Source organism: Lonchura striata, chromosome 2, assembly GCF_050655825.1.
Source record: "Lonchura striata isolate lonStrDom1 chromosome 2, ASM5065582v1, whole genome shotgun sequence".
Lineage (NCBI taxonomy): Eukaryota > Metazoa > Chordata > Aves > Passeriformes > Estrildidae > Lonchura > Lonchura striata.
The window spans coordinates 17,204,893-17,227,944 of NC_140704.1; the positions used below are offsets into that span (position 1 = coordinate 17,204,893).

Sequence of the window (23,052 nt, forward strand, 5' to 3'; positions counted from 1 at the left end):
AAGGCAGGAATGGCAGCCTCATTAACCTGAAAATTCAATCAACCCGAACTGCTTAATGCTTTTTCTTCATATGTAACTTTCACCTTTACTGCTATTTTGACTCTTGAGCTTTTGATTTATATAATTAGTCATTTCAAGGCCCAATACAAAGTCATTCCTTTTGCTGGGGTACTGTCCTAAGGAAGTTCCACTCCATTCCTGGGCACTGTTGCTAGGGACAGGAGGAGCCACTTGCAGATCTCCTGCCCCTGGTGAGATGGCACTGGTGTTTCCAGGAGGTGTCTGGGCTGCAGCTCGGGGGCTGCCTGTGCTCTTCCCCAACTCCTGCCATCACCATCTCCTGTGCCCCAACACACCTCTCTTGGCACCCAGCACCACTTCTGGCTCCCTGCCATGGCCACGTCTCCTCCCGGTGTGCAGCACTCCCTGCCAGTGCATGTCTCCTCCTGTCTGTCCAAGGCTCTGACTGGCAAAGGCTTCTCCTTTTTCAGCCTGGTTTAAATCCCTACCTCCCCATCTCATGGCTAGTCCAGCCTCCTGATCCCAGTGGTTCTATGCCCTTGCTTAAACTCTTTGTTCTCAGCTAACTCTAGCAGCAGCATGGTCATACAAATACCTAAAAAAAGAGTACAATTAGGCAGGATTCTTTCCTTCTTGTATTAATCATATCAACATTTTAAGTGCTTTAAACTCCTGGAATTTTGAAAGCTGAAATAATGAAACTTTGAAAATGTATACTTTTTAAAAATAAAAACAATACAACTTTCAAGGTAAAATAGCCAGATTTTACATCCTCCTTTTCTATCAGTTGCTGCTAGATTTACATATAAATGTGTCTGCATGACAACATTTATCTTCCTCTGTCTTGGCAAAAGAAAAGAGACAGCAGACTCAAATACCTTAGGGATCAGAAGTAGCCCAACAGTGACTGTCACAGTCAAATGTGTGTGTGCAAAGAACAGCATCAGCATCCAGTCAGACTGAAGTCTTGAAGAAAGAATGAATCTGAAAATAGAATTCGAGGTTGCAATTCATGCATTTCTCCAGTGCATTAGATTTAATATCTTTAGTATTCCTTAGGTTTCTTTTCACTGAATGGCCAAATACAACTGGTTTTGTTCTATACTGCTTTCATACAGACTAAAAATTACATCCACACACTTTCCATATATGCTAAACTTTCAAAACATCTCTGAAAAAAAAATCAACAAACCAAAATATAAAAAGAAACAACAGACTTTAAATTATACTGCTTATTCCATATTTCTCACTCTATTGAGCTGTCTCTTTTTGTTTTGTGTATATTGTCACAGTTTCTTTGGCCTGAGTTACGGTAGCCTACATACATTAAGGAGCTGAAGGGATGGTTTTAGGTTAAGCACATGTGCTATGATGAATTGCAGTGCACTTTATAAACACAGGATGTCCACAGATCACAGCTATTGAGTGCAGCTGATAAGCCATTCAAGGAAGAAGTGAACTGAAATGCATTTTAGCAGGGAGCAGAGAAATGATCTTTATAGCAGGACCACACAGCTCACTGCTGCGGGATCCAAGAGCCTGTGAATGCTTGGAAATGAGTGGCTGAACTTCTCAAACAAAACGGTTCCTTGCTGAGCTTTCTAAAGGAGAGGTAGAAGAAGCAGTGCAGTTAAAGCTGAGGCATGCTTGGCTTGTCTGCTTTAGTGAGCTCCCAAAGACAGGAGCAGTAAGCAGTGCAACGGATGAGCGATGTGCTGCTGGCTTGCAATTTCCAGGTTTACAAAAATCATTCAGACAGAAATGACATTTGCAACTTATCCAAGTTCACAGATGCACATTTTGAAGAAGCTTTTGTTAACAGAAATAGTTTGGCATGAAACATTGGCTTACATGCTGTAATAATACAGTCATAATTACTTGTTTAATACTTTGTAAATGCAATGTTTTATGAACAGAACAAAATATTCCAATTAATTAATTCCTAGAGACTTCCTGTTTTGGGGCATGAGAGAACATGAGGTGGCTCAGGCCTGAGATTTAGCAAACTGAAGACATCTGCACTGATGAAGATGACATGAGAAATTGATGGATGTAACAAATAACAGAGCAAAAAGTGAACAAAAGTTATAGACAGTGCTATAAGGGATGGCAGGATTTCACAGGTGGTTAATAGGGAGTCATTTGAAAGATGGCCAGACTTCACAGGTAATGAAGGAGGGAGCAGAACTTGCAAGGTCAGTGGCACTGACCATATAAAATACATAAACAGCAGATAATATTGTGATTACCTAGACAATGGCATCACAGATGCCAAATTTGAGTACAGATGTAGGAAAACTGTGATCAATAGGAAAAAAAATAATGAGGGTGGGTTGTTTATTTGGAAGACAAGGACTGGGACAGATAGAGGATAAGGTAGGTGGGGGGGGGGAAAAACATGGAAAGGAGGGGGGATAAAATGGCTAGTGACATGTAAGCAAGTTCTCACCGAGCTCTGTACCTGATGTATCTCCCATCTCCTCATTAAATCCTTGTTATGTGTGATACCACTCTCTGCATGGAGATCTGATGGATCTGGCCCCTGTGGCCAGCCAGGTGCTCTGTGACTGCCCCAGTGTGGATTTGCTCAACTTGCAATGGAGCCATCAGCAGCCAGATCCATCAGACAGACTGGAGAAAGCACTCACATCCTGATGACCACTGCATTTTGTTAACCTTCAAGAGATCCAATCCTCAGATTCTGTGAAGGGTTTTTTGCTTGCTTTATGCTGGAGACCTTGACTGATTAAGGTCTCTATGCCATACTATGCCTCTGAATGTAAAATCACAGTTTTAGTAGCCATTCAGACATAGCAAAGATGGGATTATATTTGAATGAGATTTTTTTCCATATTAATTTTGGGTTTCTCAGTAATATAAGAAAAAGAGAAATGCAGGAATTTAATACTATGATGATCTGAAGATAATCCAGAATCCTGTTTCTGAAATCAGAATACTTTCAAAGGAAAACAAAATGCAAACACTTCAAGGTTTTATTTAGTGCTCACATCAATCTTCTATGAGCTTTGGGAGTTTTCAAAATGGATAGCTGCCTTGTAGGTGTCCTTCAAGGCTCCAGTACTTTCAACTTCGTGACAATTCAGGTATGTCATATAAATCTAAGTTTTACATTTCTGCCCTTTCAGTTGCATCCAGAATTTGGCAGGGAAGATGGAAGAAAAAAAAAAAAAAAAAAAGGGGAAATGGATTAAGAGTTGTGCATGCAGAAATGGACATAATCTCAGGAGGGATCCTGGACATTTTTTTCAAACTTATCTATAAACACTACACAATACTTCTTCAACAAACCAGCATATATCAGACAGATGGGAAAGAATCAATACAAAATGTACATTAAAAAAAAAGAAAAGAAGGAAGAATAGGATCAGCAGACCTTAGGCTGCAGGCACAGGATTGTCAATAAGACAAACTGAAAGACTTAATCCCTTTGTGTCTCCTTCATAAGGAATGTATTAAAATGCCACATTTCTCCCTTTTCCCCTTTCTTTCATCCAAGGTTATTTGCCTCCTGTTCTATTGTTAAAAGAAACTTGCAGCCTACAAAAATACCTCTGAACTGTATCTTCTAATATGGCTCAAAACACAGTTTAGGAATATAAATTAATGAGGGAAAAGCTGACTGAGAAGCCATCATATTGGCTCTAATAAACTCAAAAGTATTGTAAATGAATTTTACATCTATCAGGAATGAAAAGGAAAATGCTGCCATCAAATAAAGATTTTAAACAATAACTTTGCAGATGTTTGTGTTAGGGAGTATAGATTTTGCGTGTATGTGGATGTTGAAATACAGGGTTAGGAGAAGGGGAAGGAAAAACAATGACATGCCCGAAAAATGCAGTGAACTGTGTAACAATGATAAGAGAAAAGAGCACCAGGAAGGAACAGAGATGAAGGATTTACTTTGCTGATGTTTACTCAGAAAAAACCATGAAAGAAAAAATCAAGCAGACAAGGAGAGATGTTAGTGCCAAGACAGACCAAAGAACAGAGAACGGTATTTGAAGACTGTCAATGAAGTAATGTAAAAAAAAAAAAAAAAAAAATCTTAGTAGATAAAGTCTTTTAGGAGGCAAAAGAAAGTTTGAGAATGTCAGAAGAAAGTTTTAAGAGGTTTTACAGGATGAGATGAAACTCATGTTTTCTTGCTCTTTTGCATTTTCTAGGACCGATTCATTTCTATAGGGTACTCTGTAGGAAAGCCAGATTTAGTAAATTTTCATGTAGCCCTAGCAAAGACCCTTATTTATTTGTTACTACCCAAATAATTTAAAAGTATGAAATGCAAAGCTCATTATAGACTTCAGAAGAAACATGGGTTTTATATTACTAATACAGCATCATATGTGTAACAATTTTTTCATGTCAGCATATAAAACACTATGCTTCATGCCCAAACCAGTACAATTATCTTAATATATAGCTGCAGCTCACCAATCTGTTACACATCAGCAAAAGTTCATACAAACCAACATTCTTACCTGCTGTTTCTCTAGGGATACAAAACAGTGAGTGGTATGTAGAATGACTGAAGACATATAGTTGTTTTGCTAATTTATCATATATACTGAACTTTGATCTAAGAAAATATCATCTAACTATACTGGCAAAAACCCTAATTATAAAATTTCATATTCTTGGATCCCATATGAACAGTTTTAAGTTTAGTAAGGACTTAATTTGCAGAAACAAATATTTATAAGACCTTCCATTATGCATCCTATCCCATTCACCCACTCTAAGTTGCACCATATGAAACCTGAAAAATAAATGGTTAATTACTAGATCTACAGATCACTTGCCTAATTGTATGGAATATAGCAGAGATAATGAGCTCATTGTGAACTGCAACAGCCATATAACGTGGCTCATGAAATGCTGATGGGACTGTCCGCACTGCATAGCAGAGATAAACACCCCACAAGAGGAATAAAAATTCAGCTGTGAGAAGAACAAAAAGAAATAATTTGCAATTAGTTTTATAGATGGAAGGAAATTTGAAGCACTACAGTATCTTCTGTATGTGTGAGTATCTATGCAAAGACAATACATATGTATATAAGTACATACATAGACAGTCAAATTCTTTTGGATATTGTCACTGTACATGAGATATTTGGTTTTAAGTTTACTCACATCAGAAACTCTTGCGTTCATGGTATTTCAGTTTTTTAATTGACAAACTTTGAGACAATGTCTAAAAATGTCTTGCTTGCCTTTATAATTGGTACTACAGAAGTCTGACATCTCTTCAAATAACAAGTAGTTTTAATTGTAGCTCTGGTTCTTATTACATAGGCAGATATAGTGCTATGGCCAAACTTAATGCTTTTTAAGACAACACTTTCATTTCAAAGGTTTATAACTTAGATAAAACAAGATATTTTGTGTTAAAAAAAGTCCTCTGTTCAAGACAATTATTTCTGCTGGTACCCATAATATGACAAGTCACTTCTGAGGGTCTAATCCACTTAAAGCAATGATGTGTTTCTTTTAGGAGAAAAATGAGTGAAGGTAGAAAGGAGAAAAAGTAGGGTGTCTGGATCAGCCTGAACTATTCAGTTAGAGAATCTATCTGTACCTAGCAGTACACTGACTTCAGCTTCCAGTGGACAGCCTGATGTGACATCATTTTGACCTTGATATGAATGATTTCCTAAGCACCTCAAAAAAAACTCCCAGAAAAAAAAAAAAACCCTACAGCTCTGTCATGCAGTTATGAACAGAGCTGGTGCCAGTCCCTCTTGCCTTGCAGTCTGGGTTGACAGTGGCTGGAAGTGTTTGAGTGTCACCCAGTAATGTGCAGTTCCATGTTAGACCCCTACACTGCCAGCACTGCTCCAGACCAGCTTCAGAAACTGTGATCCCATTGTTACTCATACACTGCTTTTGTCCTGTTGAATTTTTGCGACAGAAACTACAATTAAATGCAGCATAATAGGAAAAAAAATATTATTCAGACTTCTTTTTGCCAATAATTTTTCTGTACTGTAACTAAATCTGGTGATCAGTGACATCACCCTGTGGAAGTGGTCAGCAAATAATTACTGGTCTGGTTTCACTAATGACACAAATGCTTGTGAACCCCACCATTAACAACAGACTAAAATCTAATGTCAGTACTGGATATCTCATTAGAACACGCCCTCCAGTTCCTCCACTTTTAGGAGTCCATGACTGCTGTAACTTACCTATAATATATTGTTATACCATTTTGAAACTTCTACTTTTGCTGTTAATTCCAGATAAAATGAATAAAGACAAGTCTGGATAAAATTAATACAGTCACATAGATCTCTCTGTGCAATGACAAGAGTTCAGTTTGAACTCAGAACAATACTTTGCAAACTTCTTAATGAAAAATACATGTCCTATCTCCAAGATCCTAATTTTACTAGAACACATCCTTCATAGACCCAGCAGTCTTACCAGTTACATAAACCCAAACATCTGAAGGGGCATAATCCATCCATATTGATGGTTTTGTGATCTTCCTCACCAAATCCCAACAATAATCAGCTTTTTGCTCTATTGACTAAGTTGATTTGAGGTCTTACTGAGTGTCAAAATGAAAAAAATCTTGGAATGAATCTTCTGAGACTGTGTGTCCCAGCCTGGTTTTGAGCTCAACAAAAGCACACATGCAGGTATGTTTTTCCCAAGTTACTCATACACTTGGGCAAACTGGCTGCTACTTCCATTTAATTTCTAGAAAATTAGCTATGCTATAAACAAAGTCTGTTCTGGTTTCTTAAAAACTCCTGCACAGAACAACTTACAAAGCTTTCTTGATCCTGAAGTCTTTCCTGACCAAGTGGAGTATGAATTCTGTTTCAATAAAATAAGAATAAAGGTGTTTTACAAATCTTAGCAGTCTGGGTTTTTTTCTTTAGGTAGTTGTCTCACATATGCAGAATCATGGCTCTTAAATGTATTGCTCTTCAAATGACTGTAATTGACTGCTTTAATCACTCCCTAATGATTTAGAAGAAATTGAAAATCAGAAAATTGTTAGAATTAGGCTGCTAAAGCCCGATCAATATATCTTACTGTCCTGTCTTCTATGGAAATCCCTCATATGAACACTGTTCAGCAGGGCTCCTCTAACATGCCAGACAATGGCTATTTCCTCACATTTTGCCTTTCATCCAAACTTCCCCTGCACCCCAACATGAGCAGCAGAACTGAATAGATGAGCTAATTGTGAAATAACAGGCACACTCCACAAAACTACCCATGGTCTGTTCTTCTTCCTCTTTCTCATCTGAAGCAAGAAGAGCCCCCACCTTTCTTTCTGACTGAAAAAATCAGTTACAAATGCTAATAGAAGCTGAGAGTTTGGAAAGGTTTAGCTTTCAAAGAAATAAAAAATCACATGTAAAATTTGCTGAAGGTATTCTTACTTGAACTAAATAGTGAGGGCCAAAATTTGCTTACTTTTAGAAGAAAACAATAAAATTGCTGTAATTTTGAATTAGTGGGTTTTGGTTTGGTTTTTTTTTTTTTTTTGCATGCAGAGCAAATGAAAAGGAAGAAACCATACGTCCATTAAAAAAAAAAAAAAACAAACAAAAAACAAAAACAAAAAAAACCCAAAACAACAAAACACAAAAAAAAACCCCTGTAAAAATCCCAAAACACCAAAGCCTTACAACCCAAACATTTTAATTAGCTAGGCTAAGTAGGAAGGCAGGTAACATCTGATCTCCAGATCTGATTAATTCTGAAAATTTCAGTTTTCAGTTTAACAATCATAGTTACAAGGAGTTCTTAAGACAAGAAGCAATTTCAAAGTATTATATATATATATATATATATATATATATACTGGAGCATAACAGTAATTGGTACCATTCAGTGCATAATGCTTTTAGAAAAGCTTTACATTTAGAGCAGAGTTGGCATTCCTGTCTGCAGATAATAATTACTGTGACATCTGGTATGGAACACAAATATGGAAGAGCTCTTAAAACATAAGGTAAAATAACAGAGTTACTTTACTTGCTAAGTCCAACATTACCATAATTTCATCAGCAATGACAAAACAGACTGATAGAAAACCGATTTATTATCTAAACCACTAATTAAACAAATAAAATGTATCATTAAAAGCTGTGTTTGGGGGGAAGTTAAGTTCCCATAATTAGTTACAGATGGTTAGTGCAATTTGCAACAATAATCTGAAGGTGTTATAAATTTTTGCTGTATTTTTTTCCTACGTGTCCTTTTTACATTCTCAATATAAAGTAAGGTAACATATTAATGGATGTACTGCAAAGAATAACAGATATAACTAATGACTGAGATAGATAGATAGATAGACAGACAGACAGATAGGTAGATAGATAATTGAGTATATCTGGCCTCTATGCAGCAAAATTCTAATGTACAGTTCATCTCTCTCTTAGATTGTTTATGAGACACTAGTGACTGCTTTGCACCAGATATCTTAAGTAGTCAATTTCTGTGAAATGTGATATTAAATTCCTATTTTGCTTGCTGAATAATTTTCCACTAGAAGTCTGGTGTGGAAAAGTGACTAAAGGAGTATCTTAGCATACTGCATGCGTATCAAAAGCAAACTCAAGGCTCAAAACACATGATCTTGTTCCTATGATTTAGCACAAGGCTTATAAATTATCCCATTTCACATATTAAGCACAAAGCCCAGAAAACTTTCCTGTACATTTCCAAAAAATATTATGGAAATTCCTAGGAGAGAGAGCTGTCAATTGTTCTCTGGACAGAAAATGCATAGTCAAAACAATAAAACATAAAAGAGCTCTGAAATAAACCTTGCAGTAGTTCCTCAATAATTGTCCAAAACAGGCATTCAGATTTGGGAGAAAATTTCTGATAGATAAGTGGTTAAAAAAAGGCACAGTTGCTTTAAAGGTATAAATGGATGCAGATATGAATGGAAGGTAGGAGATGAAAATATAAAGTGACCTCAATATGTCATGTGCACAAATGAATTAGTCTTTAAATACCTCTCTTCTTAGTCACTACCTACTTCTTATCCACAGAACCTTTTATCTGGTCTTCGCATTATCTGATCAACCTGCTTAGTATATTTATTAGTGCTTAAAAATCAGGATTCTTCCTTGTCTTCATGATGCTGACTATATTTTTAGAAAATGAAGCAATTTGGAGCACTTAGCTTGATCATCCAATACACTGGGCCAGACTCGCCCAGTGCCACTGTTCTGTCACAACAAAGAGTGTGCCATGTCCACTCACTTGAGATCTTTTTAGGTCACTGCTCATATTCTGCATCTTCTGATAATGAAGGACAATGATATATATCCATAGTTCATGGTTCTGTATGATATATATCATAGTTCATAGTTCTGTATCTGCTTTACAGAAAAGGATGGACTTAGGGTTGTTATTACTGACTATATGAAACTTTCTCAAAAGATCTAGGTTAATGTATTTTCTAGGTTTTGCTAAACATGCACTGGTTTGTGTTGCTCTGAGCAGAAGCAAATCCCCACGTTAATCCATTGCTGCTTTCACTCCTCCTATGCAGATGTCTGTACTTCACCTAATCAAGGCTGCCTGATGAGGAAGGCTCTGCAATTTGTTGCAAATGACATTTGGATATCTAGTGAATGACAGGAAAGACTGCAAGGGGGAAAAGTGGTCTAGCACACATGCACAACTGACTTGTAACTCTGCTTGTGCCTCAGACTCATATTCTCATGTTCTATGAATACGAGAAAAAATTAGGTCCCCATTCAATCCAAACTTTGCAGAGATCATAATTTTTTGCAGAAGAGGGAGCTTTTTTTTTTTTTTGCTATTTGGGTGCCACATACACATTTTTGCTGTGATTTGCAGTAAAAATAAGCATGCAGAGCTGTATTTGTAGCCAGTGAGACCATACAAATGTTGCAAATATATTTGACTAAGCTCTGTAACTGAGCCAAAGGCATTGCAACATGGACAACTATATTAAATGGACCATATAACCCTAATCTCACTGTGCCTCAGCTCTGCCCGTGTAAAATGGGGATAATATCACCCTGCTATTCAGGACAACAGTGGAAATAAATTTTCCCGTATTTATAAAGAGCTTAAGTCCTGAACTGTGGATTTCCTTCCTGCCATGATCAGGAGAGGAATGTGAATTATTTCAGACTGTCCTGGTTGCTTCCCAGCCCTCCTACCCTGGCAAAAATGCCTTTTTGTTCATTCTCTTTTTCATGCCAGCCCCTTGGTGAAGATGGCTGTGGACTCTCTGGAGCCAGAACACCCATTCCTGTGCTCACTTGCACTCTGCTCTCCAGGAGCTACTCGCAAAAAGAAGACAGCCCTGAAAGATTAAAGCAAATTTTCACAGCTCTGAATGGAGCTTTATGTCTGACCACACCTATTTGTTTAAAAAGCAGCACCACAGGCCAAAACCAGGCCACTGCTCCTCAGGGATGGTGACATTAAAGCTGTGACTTGCCTAAGTTCAATTGGTATTCTGAACTCTACACTCTTGGTAAAATAGTACTGTTCCAACAATTATACCAATTTTTCCCCAGGTTTTAAACTCTAATTACTGATTACCACTCTACTTACATCCATAACACAGCTACCACAGCTCATCTATTTCTCTACCACACTTGACTACACTTTAAATCCCGTTTACTGAAGTGAAGTCAGCAATGGATCTGGAAGCGCAGCTCTTCCATCCGTTCATTCACTCAGGGTGCCAGCTGGAGCTGAGCATGCACCATTTTAAAACTGGAAAAAAACTGTGTCCTCAATTGCTCCTGTGCTGCCAGCCAATGCAATCTCTTTCTGCATCGCTGTGTCCAATCTCCCCACCTGGAGAGTTGTACCATGTCATAGGAGAAGCTTTTTCCTTCGGCTGAAAGGATTTTCATATATTTCAATGAACTGTGATTACAAGTCTTTAGTGTTGAGTTATTCCTAGCAAATTATAAATCACCAGAGGTTTATCTGTCTCCCACCATATCTCAGCATCATTTTAATTAGCTATGCACAGAAATAAAGAGAGCTATTTGTGGTAAAAGAATTGATGGTACCAGATCAGACTTTTTTTCCTCGCAGAACTTCCATGGCTTGTGGCTGTGAAGGCTGAGAGAGAAGAGTGGGGTCCTTGAGTTGGTGGGAGGCACAGCATACTTTGTCCCCACACCATCATGAGGCCTTGCAGGTCTACTCAAAGTGATGCAAGGGCCATGCAGACCATGGCATGTGGGTCCCATGGCTTCAGGGTGCCCTAGAGATGGCTTTTGCCAGCAGTGGAGAACATAACCACTGACTTGAGTGTGAGCAACAGACCTAGGAGCCCCACTGAACTAAACACATGCCAGTCTGAGGTCTCTAGGAGCTCCTCTCATTTCTGCACTTCTTTTAACCCTTATACTCCAGCATTTTCTTACTTCCCCTGGAATTAAGGCTGTCCTGCCTCATGACTTCCATAGCTTGCTGTTGTTACTGAAGTCAGCTGGACACTTTTCTTGTCACTATGTGCCCCATCAACCTCTTCACTTGTGTGTGGATGAAAGAGGGAGAACTGGAGCAGATGAAAACCAACTGAGTATGGGGCCTCTTCTCTCATGTCTTAAAGAAGATGCAAGCAAATGCCAATGGTATCCAAGGTACTTAAAGTGTTGAAAAGATTTGGAGCAGTACCAGTAGTGGACTCCACCAAAAAGAGTGGTGCAAAGACAAGAGGAAGTCAGAATATTTTCCAGCCTCTCACAAACCACAGGGGACTTGCAGAAGCAACTAAATATGGCATTCACCAATACACAAACACATGGCCCAGGCAATACAAACATGGTTTCCCGAGCAGAAATATTTTGTAGAAATCATGCCTAAGTAAAGGGTATGGGATTTCCCTTACCATGTAACAGGTAACAAGAATAAGTAACATTAATGCAGGGGTTAATGCAACCCAAACTGCTAAACCTGGGGGTTCCAGCAGCACTCCCCATCTTTGGTGCTGTCCCTCATCCCCTTCCAGATTTACCTTATCCTAGAGATAAGTGCCATAAAACTGCACAGAGTGCTGGTGATGCAGACTGTGGAAGGACTGCTGAAGAGCTGTACAGGGTGGCAGGAGGAGTGGATTACAAGCAGAAAAGAGACAGAGCTGAAGGTACTTTGTAAAACACTGTTCTTTTTTTTATTTCTGCTGCAAACATTTTATACAACCCTGGCCTTATCACTTAAAATAAGCTTTTCACAAGTGATCACTATTTTTACATGATGTATTTTTTGAGTATCCAATGTGAGAAATGAAGCCAGATCCACACCAGTGCTGAATTCTAAGCATCTCCTGGCTGTGCTTTCCACAGAGGAGGCTATAAACAGTACTCTGAAAAAACAGTCCCTCAATGTCTCAAGACATACACTGAAAATGGATAATTTTGGCTTTAATCTTTGTACATTGATGCTAAGGGGAACATGTTTAAAAATGCCATTTGGAAATGAACAGTTCTTTATTCATTGCATGCTCTGAACAACACACCCCAAATATGGCATATAGCCACATCAAATGGGGATAACAAAAAGAAATAATAATCACTCATTCACTGAATGCAGCAGAGGGCCTGTAGAAAATTTAATAAAAGTGTCTCATAAGGATGTATTACAATGTCCTAGCTCAAAACTGTACAGGCAATCTTGATGCCCAATTTGTCAGATCCTGTCCTGGCACCTCATGCCCTCTTTAGATGCAAAGATTATGTGTGTTAAATATCAACAAATGAACAGTGGTAGGGAGTTCTTCTGGGAACAATCCAAAAATACTAATTTTGTTCCTTTTCCTGGCTGAGAGCATGCAGTGATTATGAGGAAGTTTCATATTTTAAACTTTCCTGATGCCCAAAACCCAAAGCATGTCCTACACATGTGTGGGCCACAGCAGCAGCTCAGCGCAGTGGAGCAGCATTGCTCCTGCCAGCCAGAAATCAAACAGGTGCAGGGGAAATACATCTCCTTATATTTATATGTTTATATTTATATATTTAAATATAAATATAAATAAATATCTAAGATACCTGTCATTCACCTCTGGTTTAAATAAAAACTGAAAAACACACAGAGAATGTATGGGGGACTTTAGAAAGCTTGCCTATCCATTTGGGGTGAAACTGGCCCTCTTGAAGTCAGGAAAATCCACCTGTCAACATTTCTCCTCTGCTTTTTGTATGTGCTTGTGCATGCATGTTGATCTCTCTGCCTGCCTTTGTCTCCTCCCTGGGGCTTTGTTCATTATATTTATTATATTGTCTCTTTTCCCAGTTTCTGGGAAGTTCTTCTATAACCTGGTATAATATCTGTTACACTTATAGGATGTTTTCCTCTCAGGATAAAGAATAGTAGTTTGATTTGTGATACTGCAAGCCCTTAGGTAGCAGAAGTTTATAACTTGGAGTTGTTTCTAAGTCAAAATCTGACTGTGACAGGTAGAGGTATAGAATATATTTAGGCCATAGGAAAAAGGCTTTGTGGGTGACTATTTTCAAGGCCTCAGGTCTTTCTTTGCAATCTCAGACTGTCAATCATGCCATGGCTTTTCAATGAGACAAATGCCCTGACCTTGAAAGGGATACAGAAACTACTAACACACAGGAAATAAAGGAATAAGGCAAGTAACAAACAAGCTACCCACAAGTATCCAACCCTAAGGAAAATACACAGTAATTTACAAACCCAAAGGAAAATACACAGTAGCTTACATTACATTATGTAGATAAAGTAAAATTTACTGAATGCTAATTTTTCTCATCAGCATATCACAGAGTACAGAGGCAATACTAGAAACAGTGATAACCATTGTGTATAAGTCCCTACATCTCTCACAGAGACCATCCTCTTAGACTTAATGGAAATGTAAATATAAAACATTCACTGTAATAAAAGTCTCCGGAGATAGAGTCTAAGTAGCATGATTAGTATGGGAAATGCTTCATAAATCCCAATTCCAATAATCTCTAGTAGCATAAAGGATTCATCTCATTATAACTTTCTAGCAGAGCCTTGTTAATTCTCACTTCACTAATCTGTGACCTTGAAAATTTCCTGTCTGCATTTCAGTGAAGTGTTGACAGCCAAGTGAAATAGGGAAGTATTCCAGCAAGGGCTACAAGTGACAGAATATATTGCAAAACACTCACTAGATTTATATAAAATAATGTGCCTGAAAAAATTAAATTAAATAACAAGTCTTTAATAAATTACCATCAACCACTTTTATTTTAGCATTTGAAATCAAATAGCAAATCTTTTTACTTACTTATAATTTATTACATATTATATTTTGCAAGGTTGCTGCCATAGGAATAAAAGGAATTCTGTGCTAAGGATATTACTTCTGACACATTTCTGAGATGAACTATTTTAAGTTTGGGACTAGTTCCTATGGATTAAGATTTTCAGTCTGCTATTAGCAATAAAACTCTTGAACTCGCATGCACACACAGATACACACATATAAATATATATATAGACCTCACAAGTTATCACAGTATTGTAGGTGTACATCTCCTGGTACCAATAATAGGACTGGATAGTTTACTGAAGAGTTGCATAATTCTGTTTATGGGGTAGTGTGGATAAGAAGACAAATTGACTGAACAAAAGAAATTCTGCCCTATTTTCCAGGCTTGAGAGCTCACTTTGCTTCTGCTACCCCTGAGCGTATTTTGAAACACATTAAAAACTCTTCTAAATGTAAACATACCTTAAAAAGCAATCCTTGCTTTTTTTCAAAACTTGGCAGATACCAGCTTACATGTTTTTTTTTGCCAAAATATATGATTGATCAGAATTGGGTCTTAAGATCTGAATTATTAATCCCTACACCACCAGAATTATAAACCCCAGAGACTAAAAACATTTGTCGCCATTAGGCAAAAGCCACCACTATCAAAATATTAATAAAACTACACTGTCAAATGCACCAAAATTTTTATCCAAAATGGGTTAGTGCAGATGACATCAAGTGTTTCACATTTAATTCTTTTTTGTTAACTTTATGACATCTCTGGCAATGCTACTATTCCATTACTGCAAAAAGAACCAAAAAGGACCCAAACTGAGAAACATTTTAAAACATGCTCCTTTCTACTCTTTTCTGCATGGTTTACTAGTGAGCATATTGACAGATGGGGTACCCCTGTGCCTGACTGCCTCTGAGATCTTACAGAAAGGTGAGGAAAGCAGAGGACAGGGACACCTTGGAGCCATGGCAGCTCCTCTGTGAATCTGGCAGCAGTGTTTTGTCATACACTGACTTTCTGTATGCCAGACTCAGAGAAAACACTTCTGTCCATCTCATCTGCACTCTCATGTGGAGAAGCCACCATTACCTCTCCCTAATCCTCAGTAGCAGAGCTCTGTCAGTGGGATGTCCATGAGAGACATAGGGAAAGGGAAGAAAAGTAGGAATTTATTTAATATTTCAAAACACTATAGTATTTGAGACAGTGGGTGGCCAGCCTGGGCTGTACAAGCAACACTGGCTCAAGGTGGAAGCACTGTGTGGGAGAAAGCACATCACACTGTTTCGCTGAACCCTGGCACAGGAACCCACTGCTTCTTACAGACTTAAGGAAACAATAATTAATCCTTTCTAGCTTTATACGGCTTCTGCAGGGTGTCATTATTACTCCTGCCTATTCCATGCACTGAAAGCACATCTAACAAATACATCAAGTTGGTGCATTTGATGTTCATTCCCTATTCCCTGTATTTTGATACCAATTTCTGTAAGGTTATGAATGAGTGGTGTTGGAATTTCTTTCCCTCCTCACACAAGAACTCTGGCCAGTTCTGTGGTGCAAAACCTTAATTAAATTAGTCACAATTTCTCACTTCAATAGTAGGAAACCATTGAAAAGCTCCAATAGTAGAAGAGCTACTCCTTCCTACTGCCTTCAAAGGTGAAATGTCTTGAGCACCCATCATTTTGCTACTACAATCCAAGTTACAAACCTTTGAAAGTCATTGAAGTGTTACCATATTTTGTTTTACTTCTCAGCCCATTTAAAAAACCTATATGCTGATATTTTACTGCTGTACTTCTCACATATTAGGCAGACTGACAAAACTTTAGGATATTCTAAAAGAAGAAAAATTAAAAGGCAACCAAGCTTTATTATAGAAATTAAAGACAAGCTAGAAAATTAACCTACCAACAGCCATCATGTAATCCCAGCGGTCTATGAGGCACATATTGAAGATCAGATGGTCAGATGTTTGCCCTTGACCAATGAGTGGAATGTTTCTCTCCAAATTTTGGGTTATTGCAGAAGTCCAGCCAATGAGAAACCAAAAGACTACCAGAAGAATAACAGACAGCATCCTCATCACTCTCCCACCTGTCATATATGGAATACGCTGAGCCGTTCGGGACAGGAATACCTTCAAAACCCTGAAAAATTCAGACAGTGCAGAATTGAGAAGAGCAGTAGTAGTGTCATAGGAATTAGACTTTCATTTTATTTCAGTACCAGATTATTTAAAAAACAAATCAACAGTCTTTACTGAGAGTATGTACATGAATGAAGTTTGGAACATTATTACTTTCATAGTAATCATATTTAAATGGAACTGATTGCTGCCCAGAGAATGTTACGTAGCAATAATAGAAAATATTAGCTATGCTTATGTTAGAGACACATTTACAGGCTGTCTTGTCAAGCTGTTTTGTACATTCCATCTCCCAGTGGAAGATTTCTGTTTTTGAAAGATGAAAGGTCATTCCATAAACAAGCAACCATGTATGTGAGATTTTATTCTGCTTTGATGCTGTCTGCTCATCAGCAATCCTGCTATTTCTGAAGAACAAATTAACACTTAGATTTTTTTTCCCACTGAGTTTGGTGCTGCTGAGACAATAAGCTACTCATTGTAGAAATAACTATAGAAGGCACTTTGCTAATTAAATGGGGGTTGATTTGTTTAGAGGCAACAACATGTTTTTTGAGCTAGGACAGAGCCAACATAAGAAAAGCCACACCACACATCAGCACTTATATAACAGCTATTGAATGAACATGTAACACCTTAAAAATAATTGCACTTACTATCAGGATAAATTTATTCCCACAAGAACTGTTCAAGGAAATAGCACCTGCATTTTCTATTCATCACCACCCGCTAATGCAGAAAAAGTTCCTCTTAGGAGCATGAGAACAACAAAAATTTGAGGAAATCCCCTTGGGAAGAAGGAGTAGTTTGATTCTTCATGTAGCACAAAATATCTCTCTGCGCTGCCTGCACCATGGGATCTGCCAGAAGCATCTTCTGGGAGCACTGCAGTGCTCTTGCCTTGGCCCTGCTAAGCTAACAAGGATGAGCACTGAGGAAAGGCTGTCATGGAAGTTTTTATGTACTCTGACTGTTAGAAGCAGAAGAGCTGAAGTTTAAAGGCTATTTTAGACACTGGGGTGAGAACAGAATTCAACTGTTTCAGTGATTTTGTCCTCAAAACCACAGTGGTTCCTGACTCCTGAGCATGAGCATATATATGAAGAGACAAATTATCATTGAGGTTTCAGTATCATGATTATTTTTTTCCTAAAGTTTATTTATTAAATGCCCTTGTCAGCTCTTAAATTATTTCAGTGTACCAAGCATCAAGCCACCTCCCAAGGTCAACAACCAGGCCTGCCTTTCCAGCAATACAAAACCACACTTCAGATTAACATTTATGCTTATATTTTTCTGACAAAAGGCAGAAGCAGTGCTGCCTCTCAAACAACTTATAGAGCAGTGTCTTAAAGGCAGAAGCACAAAAGGTTTTCTACATCCATAACAATGAATCAGCATTTGCCTACAAACACAGCCTTCACAGTATGCATTACGTGAAGTCAGAGATCTGAATATGTTCAACATTATTCAGCTGTTTCCCTCCCAACAGTCACTCCACAGGGAGTCACAGTTTTTGATCTTCCCATGTTTGATAGATGTTCTGCTCTCCCTTTACAGATGCTAAGTGCTTTATGTTGGAAGCAGACTCCCAAAGACTTCATCCAGGAGAGACAGAAAACTCTACAGATGCAAGGCAGGCTACTTCCCTCTGCATTGCTCAGCCACAGCACTACTGTTTCAGGGCAGCACTGGTGAACCCTCATTTTCTAAACACTAAATTCCTGATTTTTTTCTAAAATCTGGAAGCAAAGGCTTCCCTTCTCCCCGTTGTGAATGCTGGTCAATAGTTAGCTTCTCCGAAGGGAAGAAAAATGTATTATTTTTGTAATGAACTGGAAAATTTCACAGCTATATTTTGTCATTTGAGAAAAATCTCATCACACATTTTTATGAATGTTGACTTATTAGAGAAATCACACAAACCAGCTGAGAACTATTAGAAACTTTTTGTATTTTGTCTCCAAATTAAATTCTTGATGAGTCTGCTGAAAGTCAACATGTGAGCCTATTTTGGGCATAATAAGGCAGAACCCATTAGATTTTTTTTCATTACTAGTTCATTAACTGCTGCCTGTGAGACAGCTTTCTAAGGGAGAGGTGTGGGCTGCTGTTACATTACTTACCTAAGCACAATGAAACAAATAATACTTTGCAATACAGCAATCAAACTCTCTCCAATTTAGATCAAATCACATTTCCTTTTTTGCCCTCTTTTTCACAAAAATAAGCATCCCCCACCACAATAATTTCTATCTTGGATTCGTAGGCTTACATGTAAGCCAATCTTTATGCTTATTTTTTCAAACATACTTTTTCTGAAAAGCTGTGAAGAAAGTTGCATTAGATCAGTAATGTTGCAAATCTCCTTTTCAGAAGTTGTGGTATAAAAGCAGTCAAGCAGAACACAAGCTCCCAAGTTGCAATTTCCTCATTCTCCTGCCACAATGTGAATCCAGAAGCCTCATTGCTCACCACCTCAACACTGACTTACATGCTCTGTCTGCTCTCATCTTCTATGTATTATTGAACATGTATCAAAGCAGAGACAACTGCCCAGGAGTTGCTCTCCCAAGAGCACACCATCTCACCAGACTGGAGGGTCATTATCTTTCCTGTACCTCTGACTCATGCAATCAAAGTTCACTGTAAAAAAGTTGAATTGCTGTAGTATGAGACCAGACTGCCTCAGCAACCACAGGGTGTTTGATTACTGGTACCTGGGTCATCCCTGGCACTGAAGCCAACTGGCAGAGAAAGTACTATTATTCTCAGCATTACAATTCAGCAGGACAGAGGATGGAGTCCCAGTGCCCAGGAATGTTCTCAGATGATACTTAATTTATGAATATAGATGTAAGAGATTCAAGTTCCTGAGCAAATTAAAGTTTAATTATGAGTATCAAGTAAGACAAACTGGAGAGACTCCTCCTTCTGCCCTATCTACAGCCAAAATTACTGGCAGTGCCAGTCAGTGCTCTGGTAGAAGCTCAGGGGTCTGTTTGAGACTTATGGTCTCTGATCTAAAGCAGAAGAGAGCAATATTCCTCAGCACCTTCCAGCTATACTCCTACCTAAAACCACTCAGCATCTGCAATTCACTTTTCTGCACTGTTGTTGGATAATTGAACAATCATTTCCAGTGACATGTCATCAGCTCTGTTTACAGGCAGATCAGACAGAACAGTGCAATGTGTTTTACCTGCTTTTCTGGAAGACACAGCTGCCTTCAAGCAACGCTTTGACTCGCAGACAGCTACAGCCAGGATTAAAGCTGATATGCAATAGCCATACCTTTTACAGAGTAAACAGAAGGTGCAGTTCAGGCTGAATGAGCTGTCTGGAGACCACAGCACATAATCCCAACTCTGCTGGCTGCACCATCAAGTCTAGGGAGAATTAAGCTACATGGTCTGAGGATTTTCTTTGGGGTGCTTGGCTCCATATAAATGGAGAAGGGGAAGGCTTGGCTGCAAACACTGAGAGCCAAGGGAAGCTCAGCAGCTGGGAAGGGAAGTGATGCTGCAAGAGGACTGGCTGGGATCACCAGCTTGGAAATATCAAGTGAAACATATGGCTGCTCCTGTAGTTATGAGCAGATGTAATGTGTAACCTTAGAAAAGAAATAAAATCATATTAAATTGTCATGTCATATCAACAAAAAGATGGCCCCCAAACTACCACTGACTGCATAAACAGCAGGAACTACAGGTGAGGGATCCTGCTTTGACAGCAATGACCTGGCACAGTTTGTTTATTTTTTATTTCTAGCATCTGTCATTTTGTGACTCAACCGAGTCATTCTGTCAAACTGCTCTGTTCCAGACTAGTGTTTTTTATTATGATACAAAAGTTACATCAGAAAGATAATGGGTCAAGCCCTTTGGAAGTATATTGCCCTCCTACAGCACAGGAATTTTGTCTTAACCTACTTTTCTGGACTAACACTGAATATGCCACTAGTTACTTTGAGTTAGTAAACTGATGTGATTCTACTAAAAGTGAAAAGGTACCAGTGGGACATGTATGGCACCATGTCAATACAAAAGAGTACCTACACTTCACACTTGACACACAGACACATACACATATACCGAGTGCAGGTATCATTTCCACATCAGGAAAGATGACTGAATAAAGAGTATCAACACTTAAGGCCCAAAACTTCAAGAATTATATTTAGATAGACTCATACCATGAGTTACTGGCTCTCACTGGAAAGAATAAAACCCAACTGAGAAATGAGCAGCTTTCTAAACAACTTCCCAGCTGAAAGTGTCCAAATTAGTCATTGTCTGCTTCCCAAGTGATTTCTCAAGACCTCAGCACAGAACAAACTCAAAGTGCACCGCTGAAGAGAATAGTCTTATGGGATGATCTTTTCCTTTATTGATTCTGACCACACTGAACCTGAGCAAACCTGGACTGAGAGGCAGGCCAGGTCAACAGCAGGGCAAGATCCGCATCATATGCATCATGTCCTGTCCAGTGAAAATATACAACAACTGGAAAAATAAGTTTTGGCAATTATGTGGGTGTATGGATACTTCTGAGAGTCCCCATCTTGTGTGTAGCCAGCAAACTTGGCCACATATCACTGACAGCCATCAATTTATCTCAATTTATCTCAATTCCTTCACACTACTCATGCAACACCTTACAGTATAAATATGAAATCTCCCACATTTTTTGGAAAAGAATTTCATAATAGCAAATACATGTCAAGAACACTGCCATGAAAGACAATAAATGCTTAGAAGAATTGACTAACCCATCCAAATGCACTGGCTTTGTAGTGGGTAACAGAGCACAAGTATGTCTTTGTGGCCAAGAATGCCATTGGTGTCCTGGGGTGCATTAGGAAGAGCTTGCCAGTGGGTTGAGGGAGGTGATCCTGCCCCTCTGCTCAGCCCTGGTGAGGCCACATCTGGAGTGCCATGTCCAGTTCTGAGCTCCTCAGATAAGAGACGCATGGGGCTCTGGGAGTGGGTCCAGCTGAGGTTTCCAAAGATGATTGAGGGACTGGAGCAACCCTTTTATGAGGAAAGGATGAGGGAGCTGGGCCTGTTCAGCCTTAAAAAGAGATGACTGAGAAGGGGCCTCATCAGTGTCTGTCAGTATCTGGAGGGAGGGTGTCAAGAGGATGGATCCAGGCTCTCCTCAGTAGTGCCAAGCAATAGGACAAGAGGCAACTGATGCAACTGATGAGGCAACTGATAAGGACAAGAGCAGAAACTCATGGCCAGAAGTTCCACCTGAATAGAAAGAAGAAATTCTTCACTGTGCACATGGTCACACTGGAACAGGTTGCCCAGAGAGGCTGTGGAGTTTTCCTCACTGGAAATATCCAAGAACCATCCGGATGCAATCCTGTGCAATGTGCCCAGGGATGACCCTGCTTGAGCAGGGAGGCTGGACCAGATGACCACTGTGGTCCCTTCCAACCTGACCCACTCTGTGATTCTGTGAAGGCTGGTCTGCACACTGAGGCCACTAATGGTATCATAGACTTGCTCCATAGTTACAAGGTAAAGTACAGGTACCAATAGTACTGGAAACGGGGAGGGAGATCATGCTGCAGAATTGTTTCCCCTGTACTGGAGGTGTACCTGACTTCAAATCCTTACCTGGAGGTCTGTGTTCAATAAATGACAACATTAATATGTGAGGGTATCTTAACAGTACAATGAAACTTCCCAATCAGACAATTTTGTGCATTGATTAATGAGAGAAGCAGTGCTATTTCTGAAACATTTTCAGCAATGTTTCTGCTGCAGAAACATTTTCTGCGACAAATTGTATTTCTTTTCAAAAATGTGATTTTGAAAGTAGAGTTTCCTTCACATCTTCCCTAGAGTTTTACAGTGATTTGCTATTGTGGAAAATTAATGCAATAGAAATTTATAATGTATGGCTAGAATAACAAGCTGCGAAGATGTATTTTATCTCAGTGCCTGGTAAAATCTACCTCTAGTAAGCAAAGAGACATGTCATGCTTAATGTTAACCTACTCTGCACAGTGGTTTTCTAGATTATTAGTTTAAATGCTACACATATAAAGGTAATCCTACAGTGCTTGAATCCAAGTTCCCTTTCTGGATAAACACTGACAGAATTTCCAGGAGTTTGAGCAGACTGAGGAAGGTGGGAGGGAAACCACATGCAGTTCAAGGAAAGGCTCTGCAGACTAGGAGGCTTCAGGACAACAAGAGATTTCCCACTGCAATCAGAACCACTCACTCACTCACTCCCATGTAATCAGCACTGGACTAACATTTTCTTGCACATTTAATAATATAGAAAAGGTCTAAAAATATTATTTGCTTTGATGAAAGTTTATTCATTTGAAGTAGCTTTTGTCTGCCAATCTGTAGGCTAAGCCAATCTGTAGTGAGCAAACAATGTTATTTCTTTAAGCATAGCCAAGAATTGTGACATTTTTCATGCTATTCATAGGTTTTATTTTCTCCTTTCACCTACAGGTCTAAATTCCCATCTGAGAAAAGCTCAATTTCCTGGTGGATTGTAGAACAAAAAGCTTTCTCTGCCTGCAGGCAGTTCCAAGAACTGCAGCTGGAGTCTTTTGACAGACCAGCCGAGCTTTGC

General features: G+C 38.8%; 1 protein-coding gene across 2 annotated transcripts in view; it reads right to left on the reverse strand.

Moving 5' to 3' along the window:
- Positions 1-23,052, reverse strand: part of GPR158 (G protein-coupled receptor 158) — a 185,556-nt gene that overhangs the window by 7,616 nt on the left and 154,888 nt on the right. For both annotated transcript variants that reach the window (XM_077788579.2, XM_021533112.4), the window contains exons 7-9: positions 16,209-16,447; positions 4,845-4,983; positions 900-1,005 (exon numbers count right to left, since the gene is read on the reverse strand). In XM_077788579.2, coding sequence (XP_077644705.2) covers positions 900-1,005; positions 4,845-4,983; positions 16,209-16,447 — 484 coding nt within the window. The remainder of the gene's footprint in view (positions 1-899; positions 1,006-4,844; positions 4,984-16,208; positions 16,448-23,052) is intronic.